The 18328-nt window shown below is 49.8% G+C and overlaps 1 protein-coding gene across 2 annotated transcripts in view; it reads right to left on the bottom strand.

Moving 5' to 3' along the window:
- Positions 1–7428: 7428 nt before the first annotated feature.
- NUP214 (nucleoporin 214) overlaps positions 7429–18328 on the bottom strand; it is an 89090-nt gene continuing 78190 nt past the window's right edge. For both annotated transcript variants that reach the window (XM_019971034.2, XM_019971033.2), the window contains exons 32-36: positions 15493–15645; positions 10975–11146; positions 9066–9205; positions 8174–8198; positions 7429–7686 (exon numbers count right to left, since the gene is read on the bottom strand). In XM_019971034.2, the coding sequence (XP_019826593.2) occupies positions 7653–7686; positions 8174–8198; positions 9066–9205; positions 10975–11146; positions 15493–15645 (524 nt within the window). In that variant the 3' untranslated portion in view covers positions 7429–7652. The remainder of the gene's footprint in view (positions 7687–8173; positions 8199–9065; positions 9206–10974; positions 11147–15492; positions 15646–18328) is intronic.

Here is an 18328-nt window from a genome sequence, read left to right as displayed (position 1 = left end):
ACCCTGACAAGGGCCCTTCCATCTAGACTGGAGGGAGCCCTTTAGATTTGTCTTTCCCAGTATGCATACTCTCCTGGTTGTAAGTCACGGGACATCTGATCTTCATATGAGGACAGATTACTGTGATAAGCTTCGGAAGCAAGCTTAGGATGTCCTGCTAATAATTTGATTAAAACTTTGCAATTATGTACTATATCTCCCTTTAGTAATATAGGATCATACAAACCCTTCATCCGTTCTCACTGGTCTCCCTGTGATAATCTCGAAGGGAGAGAAATGATGTTAGCCAAAAGCAGTGGATCTGAGGTTGGGGAGAGCCAATGGAAGGGTCGCAGGATAGGGAAAGGAATAAGCAACCGTTATTTTAGCCAACCGAGTCTTCATTTGTTCGATTTCCCTTTCTACTAACCCAGAAGACTGGGGGCGATAGGCACAGTGGGTATGTTGCGTAATAGGCCAAATTTTACAAATGTCCTTAACAATCTGTCCAATAAAATGAGTCCTTCTGTTGCTGTGTAGTTCTGGGGGGATTCCCCAGATGGGACTCACTCTTTCTAAAAGCAGCTTCCTGACTGACTGTGCCGTGGCCCTTCTGCAGGGGAATGCCTCAACCCAGTGTGAAAACACAGAGATCATGACAAGAACATACTGACAACCTTGCAAGGGAGGCTTCTGCTCTAAAATCAATCTGCCATACTTTAGAAGGACTTGCAGGTCACGGCAAACCTCCCTGAGAACCACGAAGGGCCTTTCCTGGGTGATATTTTGGACACGAATCGCATCCTGAATAGACCTTCCAAGCTATGGTAAAGAAAGGTGTCCAGAAATAGTGTTTACCCCACAACACCATCTTATCTGGGTTCCAAGGAGTTTACTCATGAATGTATCGTAAAACAGGATACTGGGCTGAAAACAGAAGGGCAGGTTTCCCATTGGGCCTACTCTGCTGCGGTTGAAACTTCCCCCGCTTCTGTATACAGGTGTCTTTTTCTTGGCCTGCTCCTGTTCTCTGAAACTTCAACAATGTGTTAGTGGAGTTACTGGAGACTGAAAGGGAAAAGGCAGTGGTTAGTTGGTTGTTGATTACGAGAGAGGCTGCGGTCTTGGTGGCACCATCCGCTGAAGGGTTTCCTTTGGCCTGAGCAGCGTCAGCCGCTCAGTGACCCGGGGTCTTGACGAGAGCAAGGGCGCACGGCAGCAGGATGGCATCTCCCTGCTCTGCACCCTGCTTCCCGTGTCTGATGGGCCGCCCTGAGGATGTCAGAAACCCTCTTTGTTTCCAAAGCATACCAAAATCACGTGCCACTCCCAAACCACAGCGGCTGTCCATGTAGATACTGGCAGACTTTCCTCTTGCCAACGGACACACTCTGGTCAGTGCTATTAACTCAGCCTGTTGGATGGAAGAGACATTAGGCAAAAGACCCTTTTCGAGGATGGACACTGGAGATACAACAGCATAGCCAGCCTGGTATTCTCCGTGAGGTCCTCGTAAATATGAACCGTCAGTGAATAAAATAAGATTAGGATTATTCATTGGACTCTCTCCATGGTCAATCCTAGGAAGTAGAAGACTGTTAGTTGCGACAATACAATAGTGCTTTTCCTCATCCAATTTTTCTGGGAGCAAGGCGGCTGGATTAAGCTTGTTACACCTGTGGAAAGTCATGTTTGGTGAGAGCAGGACACTCTTATGAGAAGTTAATCGACTTGCTGAGAGTTTAGTAAGGCTTCCACACAGCGTGGAACAAAGACAGTGAGAGGGTCACTCAGAACTCTCTCTCCTGTGGTTCAACACATCAGAGCTGCTGCCCTGACAGCTTGGAGACACGGAGGAAGGCCATTGGCTACCGCTTCTGGCTGCAGGCTGTAACATCAACTGGTTGGAAGGAGCCGCCATGCCGCAGGGATAATACCTTAGTGAAGCACTCTGGTTTCCATGGACAAAGGAAAAAGGGTAAATCCTAATTTGGATGTCCTAAGGCTGGGGCCTTTACCAGGAGGCCCTTAAGGGTCTCCACAGCTTTAGAATGTTCTGTTTCCCAGCAAAGAGGTTCAGTTTGGTCTTAAACGTTTAACTAAATCATGTAATGGTTGAGCTACTAGGGAAAAATTTGGAATCCGGTTCCTGTAGTAGCCTGCAAGGTCTAGAAAGCCTCTCAGTTGTCTTTCTGTTCTCGGGGCAGGGAAGGCTAGCATGCACTTTACTCTGTCTAGATCAATTAAAAGCCACCCTTAGATACCACATGTCCTGAATTCTTTACATTAGCCTTGTGAAAGTGTCAGTCACTCAGTTGTGTCTGACTCTTTGAGACCCCATGGACTGTATCCCGCTAGACTCCTCTGTCCATGGACTCTCCAGCAAGAATACTGGAGTGGGTAGCCATTCCCTTATCCAGGGGATCGTCCTGACCCAGGGATCAAACCGGGTCTCCTGCATTGCAGATGGACCCTTTACTGTCTGAGCCACCAGGGAAGCCCAACTGGTTTCTCTTTGGACTCCTTATGTCCTTTTGAAGCTAACTTCTGGAGCAAGTACAGGGTGTCTTGCTGACTATCTATTAAGGAATTTAAACACAACAGCAAGTCATCTACATATTGTATCAAGACTGATATATGAGGAAAAACTAGATCATCTAAATCTGCTTTTAATACCTGAGAAAAGCAAGCGGGGCTTTCAGTGGAGCCCACTGGCATCAGAGTCCATGTATAATGCCATTCATTCCAAGCGAAGGCAAAAAAAGGATACTGATCATCGGGATTCACAGGGATACTGAAGAATGCACTTCAGTATGTAGAGATCTATCACAGAAAAGAAGTCACTGTTTTTAGGGATATAGGACGGTAAGGTATGGGGTTAGGTACTGCAGCGTGACAAGGAATAAAAATAGCGTTGCTAGACCTCAAATCCTGTGTCAATCTCCAACCTTTGCCAATAGGTTTTCTAACTGGCAGGATGGGAGTGTTACCAGGGCTAGTGCAAGGCTCAGTGAGGCCTTTCTTAATGGAAGCTGATAATCAAGGGTTTTACTTCCTCTATGGGCTTCCCTAGTGGCTCAGCAGTAAAGAACCCACTTGGCAATGCAGATGTGGGTTCGACCCCTGGGTTGGGAAGATCCCCTGGAGAAGGAAATGGCATCCATTCCACTACTCTTGCCTGGGAAATCTCATCGACAGAGGAGCCTGGTGGGCTACAGTCTGAGAACTGGCAAGCACTGGCCACGACTTGGCGACTAAACCACCACCACTAGGGTTCCCTCTAATGCTTCCTGCTTCAGTGGGTGGTGATGACTTGGGCAGGGGTTGTTTTGGTCTGTGGTAATGTTAATGGTGATGCGGGACGCATTCTCCCTGTGTCAGTAGGATCACGTGCCCGTAATTCTTTAGGCACTAAGCCTAGCAGTTTTCCTTGCTCTGCATCACCTTTATCATGGGCTATAAACATTATATGAAGAGAGAAATCTGATTGATCTTTCAGACCTCAAAGCATTTCTCCCTTAGGAGTAAAAGAAATCTGGGTGCCATATATTTCTAACGAATCTCTACCTATCAGGTGACTAGGGGTACTTTCTACTAGGAAAAAGGAATGTTTTTGAAGTTCTGCTAAGTAAAACTCTAAAGGTAATGATTTAAAAGCCTTAATGGGTGCACTGGAAATTCACACTATTTGCACTGAGGTATTACTCCGGGGGCGGGAGCCTTTGATTTTGGTAGGGTTTAAAACTGAGAAGGTGGCTCCTGTATCTACTAAGGTTTTAATCGTTTCTCCTTGTATATTCATTTCTACTTCCCCAAGGATGTTAGAAAGGAGGAGGGGGAAGACTCTCCAGGTTTCCTCAGAGCAGCCCTAAATCCCTTTTTCCCCTAATTCTTGTTTAACTTGAAATTCTGGTCTGAAATCTAGTCTGTCCTCAATTTTTAAAAATTTTCTGCAGTCCCTTTTTAGGTGACCAAGTTGGTAACAGTAAAAGCAAACACTAGATTTCTTTATGAGTTATGGATCGGACCAAGAGTTGTTAACCACTGACAGACCTTGATTACTTAATTGGCACAAGTGAAGGCTCATAATTTTTATAGAGGTGTCCTTTTCTTTCTTTTTAATGGTTTTGAAAAGTTGGTCTGCCAGCATGACCAAGGCATTTGTATGTAACACAGACCAACCTAAATCATGTCCTTTAATTAGAGTGGCCAAGTTCTCATCCAAACCTTCTAAAAACCTCTTGATATCAGCTTACATTAAGAGAGAGCTCATCATTCCTTGCACTGGCCCTTATAACACTCTCACTCTGCCAGCCAGAAAACCTAATGGCAAAGGCTGGCGATTTGCACCTGATTTGAGATCTGTCAACGCTACTGTTGTTCCTTGTCATTCCATGGTACTCGATTTCTCACCCTGGACTCATGACCATGAGCATGAGAGTCTCTTTTGAATGTTCCCTAGGGAGAAAGTATTTACTGTCTCTAAACGTGGAGCACGGACCATCTTCGTGGGAATCACCTGTGAAGCTTGTTGGAAACAGGTTCAAGGGACCAACTCAGCTCTGCTGGACGAGCACCTTAGGTGGAAATGGACCCACCTGCGTTAGAGCTTTGTTAAGCAGGGATGACCCCTCAGCCAGAGTGGTCCCCTATCTGCTTAGCCTAGGGCTGGACAGACAGGTGGAAGATGCCCATCACAAACCAGATGAGGCTGACGTGGGGATCTATCTAAAATTGTTTACCTGGGATGTAGGGCGAGGTCTGTAGGCTGAAGAGCCACCGTTTAATGAGAACCTACTCTGTGCTGGGTGCTCCAGGGGTGGACCCTCCTTTCATCCTCACAAGGGCCCCCTAGGTTGGGATCTCACTGCCGAGAAACACTAAGAGGGAAAACTGGTCCCGGTCCCGGAGCCAGTGAGGGTTCGAGATCAGCCTGCAACGCCCACACCCTCTCCACAGCGCCAGAGACCTGACTCAGAAACATCTCTGGGGATTGCCAGAGACAGAAAGTAGAGCTGAAGACAGAACCAGGATGCTTGTGGGGACAGGGCGGGGTGGGGGGAATAGGGTGGAGGGGTCACCCGCTCAGGTGCTGGGGGTTCTACGGCCACAGCTACACGCAAAGGGACTTGGTTCATGCGTCCAGTTTGTGAGTTGGGTTCGTCTGGCCCCTGAGAAACTCAATTTCTGGCCTCTATCACTGCACTGCCTTCTGAAGCACCAGTTATGAATGAGCGACATTTAGGTCTGGAAAAGTCCAGCAAAACATGACCTAGCTCATTAAACTGCAATCCTCCTCTTCCTTCCTGCCTTTCCTGAGTTACACAAGCAGAGATGCAAAGCCAGCCTGCTGTGACTGCCCACCTGCTGCTGCCACCAGCCGCTCTGCGAGAGCCGGGGCACCCCCGTCCTGGGCTTCTCACTGGGACACGACCCCCTCCCTCCACAGGTTGCTCTCTGTCTGCCCCTACTTGGGAAAGGCGCAACCCCGCCACCTCCTCCCTGGGCAGGCTGCACTCCCCACCTGACATCCTGGGAGCTTGGGTTTCAGGGGATGCGTGCTGGCTGCGTGTTGAGATGACCCCTGCCACCTACCAGTGAAATTGACCCCAAAAAAGGAACTCGCAGGGGCTCTCACACCAGCCGCGCATTCCTCAGGGCTGCCGCCCTCTGGTGAGTGTGGGACCTTATCTGGCTGAGCACAGCTGATATGGCCTTCTGGAGAGATGTCACATGCCACCTCGATGGGGGATTACGCAGAGAATTTGAGGTCAAGGGTTTAGGCCAAACCAGCTTCTATTTATAAAAAAGTGCCTCTGGGGGGGAAACAGAATGGCAGGAGATGGCTCTGTGTGGGTGCCAGTCAGCAGGGGGACATGCTGGGGCAGGTCAGCACCTGTCACTCAGTCACGCTGCTCGGTGAAAGCCAGGCCCCCACCGGCCCAGCACCATGACAAAGTCCTTTGTCTCAAGATGGCCCCGCGTACAAGTTAGGAGCACACGTGCAGGAGCAAAGGACCCTGGGCCGGGCACGTGGACGTCTGGCAACCAGTTCCGTGGCTGAGGGGCCTCCTGCAAGAACAGGTGGAGACGAGCTCTTCAATTCCTCGAGGACCAAAACGGTCCCCATGAAAGGACTGAAGTCCAGGCTCTCTTTAGCACAACGGACGAACAGACGCTCACTCTTCTCTCACAAACTGCACAGAAAACAGGGGAAGTCACCAGGGACCCAGTCCTGCGTTGGGGCTCCTGAAACCCAGCGTGCTGCGCCGGCAGACTCCTCTTCTGACAAGCGGCAGGAGCCGCCGACCTCAGCCCAAGGTATCCAGGCCCCATCTCAGTCCGGCTGAACCAGAAGCTGCCGGCCTGGGGCCTGTGGGTGTGCGTCACCCACAGCCCCTGGCAGAGTAGGAGCTGGCAGGGCAGGCTGTGGCCCTGGCTCTTCACCGAGCTCTACCCTCCCGACAAGCCCACATTAGCAGCGAGGCCATGCTGGCTGCAACGTGACACACTAAATCGCGTGGAAAACTTTTATTAGAATGTTTCAAAATACAACTTTCCAATATACGAAAATCTAAATAATTGTCCCTTTCCCCCCCTCCCCTGCTAATGGCCAAGCTGTCCCACTATGAGCCTGAAAGGTAACACACGCTTCTGCCTGCGCTTGGTGCGAGGCAGTCCTTGTCTGTCAGCAACCGCCTAGGGTGTCACAGGCCTAGGAACTAAATACGCCCAGATCTGAAGAACTCTGCCTCACAAGCACTTCAACGAGACTGAACTCGACCTCCAGGCCACGCTAGCACACGCGTGTGGTGGCCGAGGGCAGCAGCGACGTCGTCTCAGCTCCTGGGTCTACCCAGGTCTGCGAGCACTGCGGTTCACAGACAGGAGCCAGGGGCCCACGTCACCAGCGCCTGCTGGAGGTGAAAGCGGTTTCTCAATCGACTGCCCACCTCCTCGCCACAGTGTGAGAATCAGTTGTGGGACGCTCAGTGCCCACAGCCAAGTCGGGAAGAGGGGCTGAGGGCTTCCCAGGGCAGCGCCACCATTGCAGGCCCTGCCGCTTCCATGCTCCTCACAGCTGCCTGAGCTCCGAGGGGCTCGTGCCGCTTCCGAGACTCGGCTAATGCCCGTGTCGGTGAGCTTCTTTCCCTCCAACTAGTCGCCATGCTGGCACCTCGAGGGACCTGATGCCCAGCAGCAGAAAGGTGTGAAGAAGAGACAGCAAGTCACGGCCTCAGAAAGGTGCTGGCTGGCACGCGACCTCTTCCCTCTGGGGGGCCGTCTGGGAGAAGCGCCGGCCTGGCCACAGCCTGCGCCGGACCCTTCTGGAGGCCGCCTCTGCAGAGAGATGCTGCTGGCTGCCGGCAGGCAGTGCAGGCTCCTCAGAGCCCAGAAATGGGGGACCTCTCTCCTGGCTGTGACTGGAGGAGGCCCATACACATTCCGTGTGGATACAGACCGAACAGTTTAATAGCAGGGGGGACAACCAACACAAAACGCAACACAGAGCACGCAGGCAGGCATCTCTGGAGTTTGGTTTCTGCTGTTTCTTTGGGGGGGGTGTATTTCAACGAGAGCATCCAGTTCAGAGGACTGCTGCAGGGTTTCTCAGAGAAGGGGAGCTGAGAACGCACTGGGTCGCAGAGACGGAAAGGAGCGCCAACACCCACTCAGCTTCTCCAGCCACCAAAGCCCTGGACAGACCTGCAAGGAAGTGCCAGGAGAGGCAGGTCAGCTCCTGCTCCAGGAAGGGCTCTGGAGCTCATGCAACTGCCTGTGTTCAAAGAGCAGGACTCGGAATTTCCAGTGTCAGGCAGATGCAAAGAGTGAGGACAGAAAAACAGGACTTGGGGATGGGCTCGGAGCCCAGGGAGCTTCTGAGAATGAACAGGGAAATAAGGACAAGCATCTCTCGGGTTCTGCCTTCCAGGCTCTGCTCAGCAGAAGGCACCGTCCTCTCTCTTACACACGGCCCGGGAGAAGGCCAGGCCTGGAACCTCCAGCCACATGCCTACTGAGAGCAGCAAGTCCACATAGCCCAAAACCTGCTGCTGAAATGCCGTTTCCAGGACAAGATTTTAAACAGGAAAAATAGATACCAAACTGTACAAAGAGACCAAAACTACCATTTTCACATACTGCACAGGCCTCCACCCTTATTAATGACTCAAAACTGAAGAGGGGTACTTACGAGTTAGAAGATCCAAAGGTGAATCCTGAAAAAGAGGAAAAGGGTGCAGTTAGAACACAGACGCCCAAAAGGCAAAGGTGGTCTCTAGGGCGCCTTGGTCCCCTCCCCGTGTCTCCACAGGAAGCCCTCCTCCCGCAAGACCAGGCTGGGAGGGGGTGGGGGCAGGAAGGGGCGCGGTCTGCTGGCTGCTTCAGGGTCTGTCCCACCTCCACCGTGGCCAGCAGAGGGTCATGGCAGGCCTCCTCTCAGTGTTGCTGATGCCACACGAACTCATTTCATCAAGAAAGCGTGCTTTTTCTACTTTCCCCATCCACTGGCTCTCTTCTCCTTGAGGCCAGAGCAGCAAGACACTCGGTGCAAGGGGCAGCCCTGCTGCTGTCTGTCTAGCCCTTTGAGCAGACTGGCCCCTTGCGGTTTCTGTGTCATTTGTAAAATAATAATTAATAATACCTAACTTTTGCATCTCGTAAGTGTGCTGCAAAGATATTCTACTATCTGAAGAAGTAGGGTGTCAAACAAATGAAAGACATTTTGTAAGGTCTCTACCTCTTTATTTTTACTTTCTTCTATATCTTTTGAGTCTTCTGGTTTAGACTTTTAAGTCAAGGTCTAGTTAGAATGGCTATTTTTTGGGGTCCTCAAATCTTGAGAGAAAAGTCAAGTCAGCCATTTCTTTATTTGGTAAGAAACAGCACAGTGTTAACAAGCCTAATTAAAACCCAAAAAGAAAACTGCATCTTTCCAGTACTTTCAGCTTTTCAAGTACCAGACTGAATAGCCAGGTAAAATCACTCATTCTTTTGGAGGGTCAGGGTAGGGGTGAGGGTTGTCAGACATTTACTGAAGGAACGAAAGGAGAGACCACAGTGAAGGGAGTGGTTGGGCTGCCCACCTCCTCCGCTTGATCCGAAGCCTGAGAATCCCCCGCTCTGGCTCCCAAACCCAGAAGACTGCTGGGACAGCGATCCAAAAGTCGGTGCGTTCTGACTGGCAAGGGTGCCAAACGACGTGGTGCTGCTGCTGCTCCCGAACCTGCGTCCCGGTGAGAGCAGAGACTGCGGTTAGCATGGCCACACGGCCACTCTGCTGCCCGACAGCCCCGGCCCCCCTCCTGAGTCTCAGGATGCGCGACGTACATGATTCGAAGTGACAAGCTTGGTTTAAACTGGCAGCCTCTCAGAAAAAGTAGGCTAGAGCCCAGAGCAAACCTTTGCCTCAGCTTCGTGAAGAAAAATAAAGGGCTGCAGTATGAAACCCCACTTGTCCATGTTTGGGTTTTCCTCTGCTGTTTGGAACTTCCACGTCACTGGTCCTGGGCTAATCTCACCCATGCCTTGGGCCTCTCATACATGGCTGTGGGAAGCTCTCAGGTGTCAGCCGGGGTCAGAGACAGACTCACGACAGGGACCTGAAGAACGGCGATGGGCTCTTTCGGAGATGTCACACCAAAACTGGTGCTTGGTTCTGCTGGACAACTCGGAACTAACCAGCCAGTCAGGATTTATGTGGGCGAGCCCCTGGCCAGGGCAGAACCTAATCCTTTTTTTTTGCTAGCGAAGAAAACAGCTGGTTTCAAATAAATAAATAAAAACCTCAAGATTCCCAGTCAACCACAAACCTTCCGGCAACTTTGCAATATCACGTGCTGGGCGGTCACTGCAGAGAGCAGTATCTGTCAGAACCTGCCAGAAAACTGGTTTAAATCGACCCCAACTCTCCTTTCAAAGCTTTCCTTAAGTTCGGGTTTCCTGACTTCCCGGGAGCAGCTTAAGAGACCCATCAGTCTCTACATGAAATCCAAGAAGCAATGTATCAACTCGCTACTTTCCTTGAAACTTGCCAGCATGTCCGCACCAGCCTCTTTCATGGAGAGGTGAGGAGGGTGTGAGGAAGGGCTCCATTTGAGTTTACTTTCAAGACAAAGATGCTCCCACCTTGCCAGCACTCATCCCATGTGCCCTGACAGTGCTCCCAAACGGCCCAGCCCCACCCGCCAGCTCTGCAGTGTTATGAGTCCTGAGCCAGGGTTGAGGGCTGTGAAAGGCCCAGCAGACAGTAACTTCAGACATCCATACTTCCTGCGAATAAGACACTTTGTAGTCATCACCACATATATTTTACTGGGATTTTGTGATGTGGTGAAGGCTATTTTCTCCTTGGGGTTTTGGTAACCAGACTGAATTTCTGGGGCCCTCTGAAGCAAATCTCTACTATGGCATTTTCAAGTGAGGATATACCCCAAGCAGTAAGAGCAGCCTTGAAGGCAGAGCGGTCATGGAGACTCTGCAATGTGTCCAGGGCCCAGACAGTGCCTGTGGAAGCTGGCCCGGGAACTGTGGACTGTTGTCCTACGCGGCGGGTCTGCAGTGGAGCAGGGGACTTAAGGAGCTGTCTGCTCAGGGACAACAATCCCAAGAGAAAAGAATTTGGTAAAAACTGTTTATTCAGAATTTCCTAACAGCAGTCACCACACGAGGGGCAATCTTGCAGTAAGGGGAGACTGTTTTTCTTCCCTTAACCAATCCTTTATCTCTGCTGGGAGAGCAGGGCTCTGCCAGCCACCTACCAGGGGACAGGAATACGGCTCATGTCCAGCAAGTACTGGACAGAGTCTAGCCTTATCCCTGCAGAGAACAGGAATCCTGGAATGACTGGTTTGCGGATTTTGAGGAAGGGAATTTCAGCTTAGTCAAGAAAAGGGGAAACAGAAGAATTTTCTTTTCAAAACAGGAGTCCTGGGCCCCAGTGCTTCTGCTGACCCGAGCCTGGGGGCTTCCTCTGGCCTCTCCTGGGGGGCTTACCCGAATACTCCCGTGCTGGCGGCAGCAGTGCCCTCTCCGAACACTTTGCCTCCCGTCGAGCCCAGAGGGCTTGTAAAGGCTGGGGCTGAACCGAATGCTGGCACCCCTCCAAACCCAGGGGATCCCCCAAAAGTAGGAGGGCTGCCAAACACTGGAGCAGCACCGAAGCCACCTGAGCAAAACAGAGGCAAACAAACAGAAACGGGGAGAAAGAAAGGAGGAGACAGGAAGAGAAGACAATGAGCAGTGAGAAACCAAATCAAAAGAGGAAGAAGGAGAAAGGGGAAAATACGTTAGAACTTCAAATTCAAAAAATTATAGCAAAGGGCAACACCCCTTCTATCAGCAAAATAATAAACCCAAACCCAACCAAATCGCCACCCCTCCATTTCCAGCAGAAGGGTCTGCGGTCCACGTAGGAGCTTACTTGGAGTTCTAAGAACCCAGGAGACCTCGTGTGTGTCTGTGAGATCCCCGGGCCTTCCCGAGGCAAGCTGGACTCGTTAGCTCCACGTTTCGTGAGGTCCGAGTGCCAGGAAACCCAGCTAGGCCACGTCAGACCCCCACCCGGCGCCCTGCTACGTTTTGAGAGTCCACTGAAAAGTCACACTCAAGAGATTCAATCTCTACCCAGTTGTCAAAATGGTCAGAGTTTATTACTTATCATCACATAGGCAAGGTCCCTAGCTTCACAAAAACATGAACTAGAGGCTCACGGTCCCCTCTCAGGGAGGACCTGCGAGCAGGGTTCCGAGGAGACGCAGCGCCACGGGGTGCTGGCGCTCGGCCAGGCGCTCGTTACTTATTTACAGCCCAATGCCTCTCCGTCTGTCTCAGGAGTCTCTCTCCCCCTGCACAGAAGAACTAACAAAAAGCTCTCTCTCTGCAGGCAGGAACTACTCCTCAATAGAAAAGGCACACTGTGTTTCTTGTCTGGAGGGTGGCTGCTGTATGAATGAGACAAAACCCTCCAGCACTGGGCAAGGCGAGCCCTGAGTCTACCAGCCCGAGGGCAGCGCTGCTGCTCCTGTGGACACAGGCCCACGGGGGCGGCACCCCCGCAGGTGGCCGCACACGAAGGGCCAGGTGTGCCTGGGGCCGCCTCCCCCGACTGCTAGATGCCTGTCAGGCGGCAAGACAGAAGGCCCTTGCCTGACTGTTCTTCCTGCCCCCGAGGAGGATTCCCAAACCCCAAGACTCTGCTGACGTCGTTCTAGGACATTAGCAGAGACATTCGCTGAGCGTCTATTGAACAGAACACAGCAAAACGGTACAAGAGACGTGCTCTGAAGGGAGGAATGGTGGCCCAGGCCAAGCCAGGAGGCAACTGGACCAGGGAGATGGGGCCCTCATTCTCGCCCAAGTGGAACGTGAATCCCGGTGTTAGAGGGATTACCCAGGCCTTCTTATTATGAGTGTAATCACCCACAAGCTTCTGCCGCCTGCATCAGGCAGGAGCAAATGCTGGATATGAAGAGCTGCCAGCTGAATGCCTTAGTTAGCTGCTGCTCTGTGGTTCGGTCGTTTGCTCATTCACCAGGAACAGCAGGAGCACAACTGAGAAGGCGATTTCTGTTCAGGCTCACGTTTGGGTCTACAGTCTGTATTTTAAAACCTCGAGTGAAATTCCAAGCCATGATAATGGAGACTGCTGGGTTACAAATATAACAGACTGGAAAAAAAAAAAAAGTGCTAAAAAACCCTTGCAGTTGAATTATTTAAGACTGATCATGGATCTGGTTACACTTCCTGGACACACAGACCTTCACCTAGTACTCTGTACTCAATATTGTTCAGAGTTCCTGGTGGAAGGTGAGTGAAAAATGAGAAGTCACCACGATACAGAAAGTACACTCACTGGATAGAGAGAGGAGATTACACGGGCACACACAATGCCCCAAAACGACAGACCCACGCCACAGCTAGGAGTGAAGAGAGTGAACGGGGACCCGGGCTTCACTGTTGGAGACGGACAACTCACTGCTGATGCTGAGGGTTCCAATTTTGTTAGATGCTTACACTTTCATGTTTTCTTCTCCAGAAGAGACAGAAGTTTAGTACTCAATAAGATATCCGATTTACTGAGGATCCTCCATATGCCAGGTACTGTTCACCAGTTTCAATCCTCCCTGTAAACCTGCGACCCTGACTTCACAGGCGAGGACACCGAGGCTCAGAGAAGATGCCCCATGTCTAGACTGAGCCACTGGTGAGCGGCAGAGCTTGGATGGGAACAAAGGCAGGGTGACCACATGACCACCCAGCACCTTACCACCACTCTGCCCCCTCCACTGCCACCAAAGCCAGTAACTCCAGCGGCAGAACATGGAGTGAACCCAGTGGACTGGGGCAGCAGGAGGTCACTGTCAGTCTGTCCCACTTCCTGTCCTCTGTTCAAAACATCTCCAGTGGTGTTATTTTTTACTGCAACTGTACTCAAGGGAGGAGGGCTGCTTCTGGAATTTTTTAGAGACCCACCCAAATCCACAATCTGAAATTCCTGGAGTCCTCAGTCGAGGTGGTTCCATGGGGCAAGTCATCAAATAGGAAAAACCAGTCTGAAAAGTGGGTGGATGCATTTTCTCTCAGATTGAAAAAATAAAAGGGTCAAGTTCTCAACTCAACTGGGATGTGACCCCAGGATAAGGAACAACAGAGAGGACACAAGAGTTGAAGAAAACATGATCAGGTTCCTCAAAAGATAAACTAAAAGGTCTTGATGATTAATAAACTAAACTATCTTAGTCAAGTGCTATTTGCCCTGTTCAGTTCAGTTCAGTCGCTCAGTCGTGTCCGACTCTTTGCGACCCCATGAATTGCAGCACGCCAGGTCTCCCTGTCCATCATCAATTCCCGGAGTTCACTCAGACTCACGTCCATCGAGTCGGTGATGCCATCCAGCCATCTCATCCTCTGTTGTCCCCTTCTCCTCCTGCCCTCAATCCCTCCTAGCATCAGAGTCTTTTCCAATGAGTCAACTCTTCGCATGAGGTGGCCAAAGTATTGGAGTTTCAGCTTTACCATCATTCCTTCCAAAGAAATCCCAGGGCTGATCTCCTGCAGAATGGACTGGTTGGATCTCCTTGCAGTCCAAGAGACTCTCAAGAGTCTCCTCCAACACCACAGTTCAAAAGCATCAATTCTTCAGCGCTCAGCCTTCTTCACAGTCCAACTCTCACATCCATATGTGACCACAGGAAAAACCATAGCCTTGACTAGACGGACCTTTGTTGGCAAAGTAATGTCTCTGCTTTTGCCCTGTTAACTGGGACCAAAAGATTTGCAGCCCTTTTGTTTTTAAATCTCTCTCTGCAGGAAGTGTTTTTAAATCACTCAAAGCTGCAAAATGCAGCTGTGGTGCTCATTCCTACTCCACTTCAGATTCTAGGAGAGAGCATCAAAAGCTAGCAAAGACTAACCCTCGCCAGGCACAGGTCTGAGTAAAGGTGCCCAGTGCATTAGGACACCGCAGCAACTTCGGTTCTGAAAGGTGGGATTCCAGGTAGTAATTCGGGGCAGCCACGCTCCCCTGTCAGAGGCATCCAGGCGGCTGCTCCTTCGGGAGGGTCCTTCCTCTACGATCCCCACAGAGAGTCCCCAACACACACCTGGGGGAAGCATCCTGTCTGCTCACCTGTGGGGCATTTGCTTTAACGAACTGCTTTCTCAGCAGGTTAAGCCTCCCTGCCCCCAAAAATCTTTTCACACAATTTTCCACAAGACAAGGGCAGGTATGCAGCCCCTCTGTAGATCTCAGACACAGAAATAGGATAGACGGGGCAGCTGACAGAGATGAAGGATTTTTTTTGCAGGTAAATATGTACTGTTCTTTAAAATCTTTAATTGCAAGTATAATAATACATGATTATAAAAAAAAAGCGACACAGTTTACAAATATACATTTTAAAAGTAATGCTGGGATAAAAAGTAGTACTGCAATGTTCTTTATTCCTAAGTAGGCATATTCTAAGAGTGAAAATTAATTGGGCTGTATCATTATGCTATGAAAACTGTATACATACAAGAGCATGTGGTATAGTTATGTGATTATATTCGATAAAAAGTTTAAAGAAAAGTGACCTGGGAAAGACAAAGTGATACAGACCTAAGAGATTACACGGACCATCTGTCTTACCCATCACAGGTAATGGGCACCCAAGCAAATATGACTCAGGATGCTTTCTTGTTAATGTTTCAAGCTACAGTCTTACAGGCTCCCTTCTTTGGTTGTTAAATGCAACTGTAAATATCTACAATGCTTTCTTCCCTGCAAAGACACTAAACTCTGTTAAGGGCTGCATGGCATGCATTCTGCGCTTAGTGCGTCTCAGGAGACAGAGAACAGCGTCAGGAATGTAGTAGGCGCTCAATGAAGAGAATGAATCTGGCGGAAGAGCATCTTCATCAACATTCCAAGTCACCTCCCTCGAAAACCGGCCTGGAGAGCTCTGCTTCCAGAAGTCTATGCACATTAAATACACATGTAACAATAAGCAAAGCAAATAGGCAGAGCAGTACCTGTTTTATTTGGAGTGGAAAACCCAAAGCCTTGGGAGGCCACGCTTCCTCCTCCAGAGCTGAAAGTGCCAGCAGGCTTCTGGTCTCCAAATGATGAGCTGGCAAATCCGCCAAATGTCTTGGCTCCACTGTTTCCGAACAGGTTAGAGGTATCTGAAGAGATGAAGAACATGTGTGAGGGAAGTCAGAGGGAGAAAGATGTCCTTACGTACTCCTCAAAACAGAGAAGGAAGAAATTTCACTAGGCGTTTGGGGAGAAGGGAGTGACAGAGAAGTCTAGGATCCAAGGATGCTGGGTGGCAGTGAGACAGAAACCTCCTTTGATGTGTGTGTATCTTCATGACAAGTTTGTAATCACTTTAGTGCCCAGGCTCAGGATTTCCTGATATGACGTTACAGGCACAAAACAAAGGAAGGCAACAGGTTCCAAGGAAGGGCTCTTCTGCAGAAATGCACCTGTGAGCCCACAGGTAGCAGATGTGTCCAACAGAGGGCCCACCCCGCGGCCACACGAGACTCGGCTTCTGAAGAACAGGGCTGGTGTTCATGGATCTCCTCACATGAAGACCAACTTCAAATTTTGTCAAAACTAGAGAAAACAAAGTTAGAGTGAATTCAAACTGAGCACGCTGACTTCCAATTCTACTCTTACATGCCTGCCATTGCTGGCTCTGCACAGAGACTGCAGGCAGAATAAGAAAGATCCCACTGCTTCTCCTCCTGGGTGGATGGAAGCTTGGGATATTCTGAAGAACAGGACTTCCACTCTCACTTCATCTTTCTAAGGGATTCAGAGTAAGCCCTTGACCTTTTAGATGCTTATCTGGTGGGTTGCTCCCTCAGCTACACACTGACTCGGCTCCAAGAATTAAAGGAAAAAAGGAATCGAGTTCCTAAAAATCAAGATGGGGGTCAAGTTTTTTGTTATAGGTACTGCAAATCTGCCAGGCAACATATAACCTGCCAAAAGTCAAAAACATGGAAGCTCCTGGGGAGTACAAACAGCATGCTATGTAACAGGAATTTTTCTTTAACCCTTTACTGGGAGGAGCGGGGAGGGATGACTCACATTTCCCCACCCTGCTGTGATGGGTGTTTTATTACAGTGAGTTTGCACCCACAGTAAGGCAGCAAACCGCTCTCTTTAAAGAGGATCACTGCTCAGACACAGGCATGGACAGGAGGCTGCAATGACATGTTCTGTGTGGGTATGGAGAGCTGACTGCATGTCACCAAGAGAGACGTACAGACACCTGCATGGGCCAGACAGATGCTCACAGGGAGGGTGACGGATGGGAGAAGCGTGGAGGGTGACTCTCCAAGACAAGCTGTCTGAAAAGGGGGTCCACCATTAACCTGTCAAGGTCAGGGCCTCTCTTCTTGCTCTGCTGCCAATCCAACCTCAGTGTGAGATGCAAGTCTGTTAACACTTCCAGTTTCAATGCTCTTGATCCACAATCCAGCAAGTGCAGAGCCTCATCTCAGGGACCCAACCATCTCTAATTTCCATGAGCCAGTAACACAGAGCCCCAGACCACGGCATGGTCACCTGCTCTGTAAAACTATTGCTGACAGTCTAAGAGCTTGGCTATAAGCATGTCAGGCACTGACAGCATGCATGGGTAGCAAATTCCTTTTCATCACCATCATATACTACATATCCCCTAGTGGAGCCTGCAAAATGCCCTCTTGAGCAGTCTGATCCTTTCCTGATCCGAGGTGACTGAAGATTACATTAGATCCCTTCAATGGTGGTGCATCTGACACTGGAAACAAAAACCAGGCTTCCCAGCCATTCCTTTCATTTGGTATTTCAAGAAGAGAGGGTAGCGATTTTCTGACTTGGTTAGTGCTAACAAGGCAAAAATTCCAAATAGCAAACAAATTCAAGTGTAAGATTAGAGGCTAGATCTCCTCTTGGACAAACCAGAAATACAGAGGTGAAATGATTTTACTGGGACCGTGTTGGAAAACTTGAATTCCAGGGAGGTCAGAGAACATTTACAAGCCTTTGGGCTTCTTTATCCCTTTATCTCTTTAAGACTCCTTGGTCTTTAGGATGTTCAAAGATATTACAGTGGGATAAATGAGTGGTACAGTCAGCCTTGGCTTAGAAAACCTAAAAACTGACGGGAAAGGACTAAGCCTTCCTGAGTCATGGTTTCCTCACACATAATGCACATGCCCCCAGGGTTTACCTGTGTCTTAGGTAGAGTCTCCCGGGAAGAAAGAGAGAAGAAACCTTTGCAGTGTGAGCTTCGGATACAGAACACTCCAGCACCAAGCACCAGTCATGTCCCTAGCTTGTCTTTTGAGATCATTGCATAGTTAGTTCCAATTATTTTTCAGGGCTAAAGAGGGCAGCTCCAGGACTAGGCATCTCGGGGTCTAAATGTTACCAAGGGAGCTGCTGGCTGCGCAATCTGTGCTCTGATATCTATCTGCAGGGGAGTGTGTTCAATGAATGCCATGCAAAGCAAGCATGAGGGCCATCAGACAAGGTGCACAGGGAGGAGTTCCATTCCACGGCAGGGCTGGAAGATCTCAGGAGGCAACACGGTGGATCAGAGCTCTACACACACGCCTGGATGAAATCCTCCTTACACTGCTTAATGGCTGTTACCTCTGGAAGCCCACACCCTCTCTCTGAATCTATATCTTTATTGGTAAAGTGGGGATGGCCACATCTAAAACTGATGACACCACCCTATGGCAGAAAGCAAAGGAGAAGTGAAGGGCCTCTTGATGAAGGTGAGAGAAGAGAGTGAAAAAGCTGGCTTAAAACTCAACATTCAAAACACTAAGATTATGGCATATGATTCCATCACTTCATGAC

Source organism: Bos indicus, chromosome 11 (genome assembly GCF_029378745.1).
Source record: "Bos indicus isolate NIAB-ARS_2022 breed Sahiwal x Tharparkar chromosome 11, NIAB-ARS_B.indTharparkar_mat_pri_1.0, whole genome shotgun sequence".
NCBI classification, from domain to species: Eukaryota; Metazoa; Chordata; class Mammalia; order Artiodactyla; family Bovidae; genus Bos; species Bos indicus.
The sequence above is the reverse complement of the archived record's forward strand: the minus strand, read 5'-3'. Positions and strand labels throughout refer to the sequence as shown.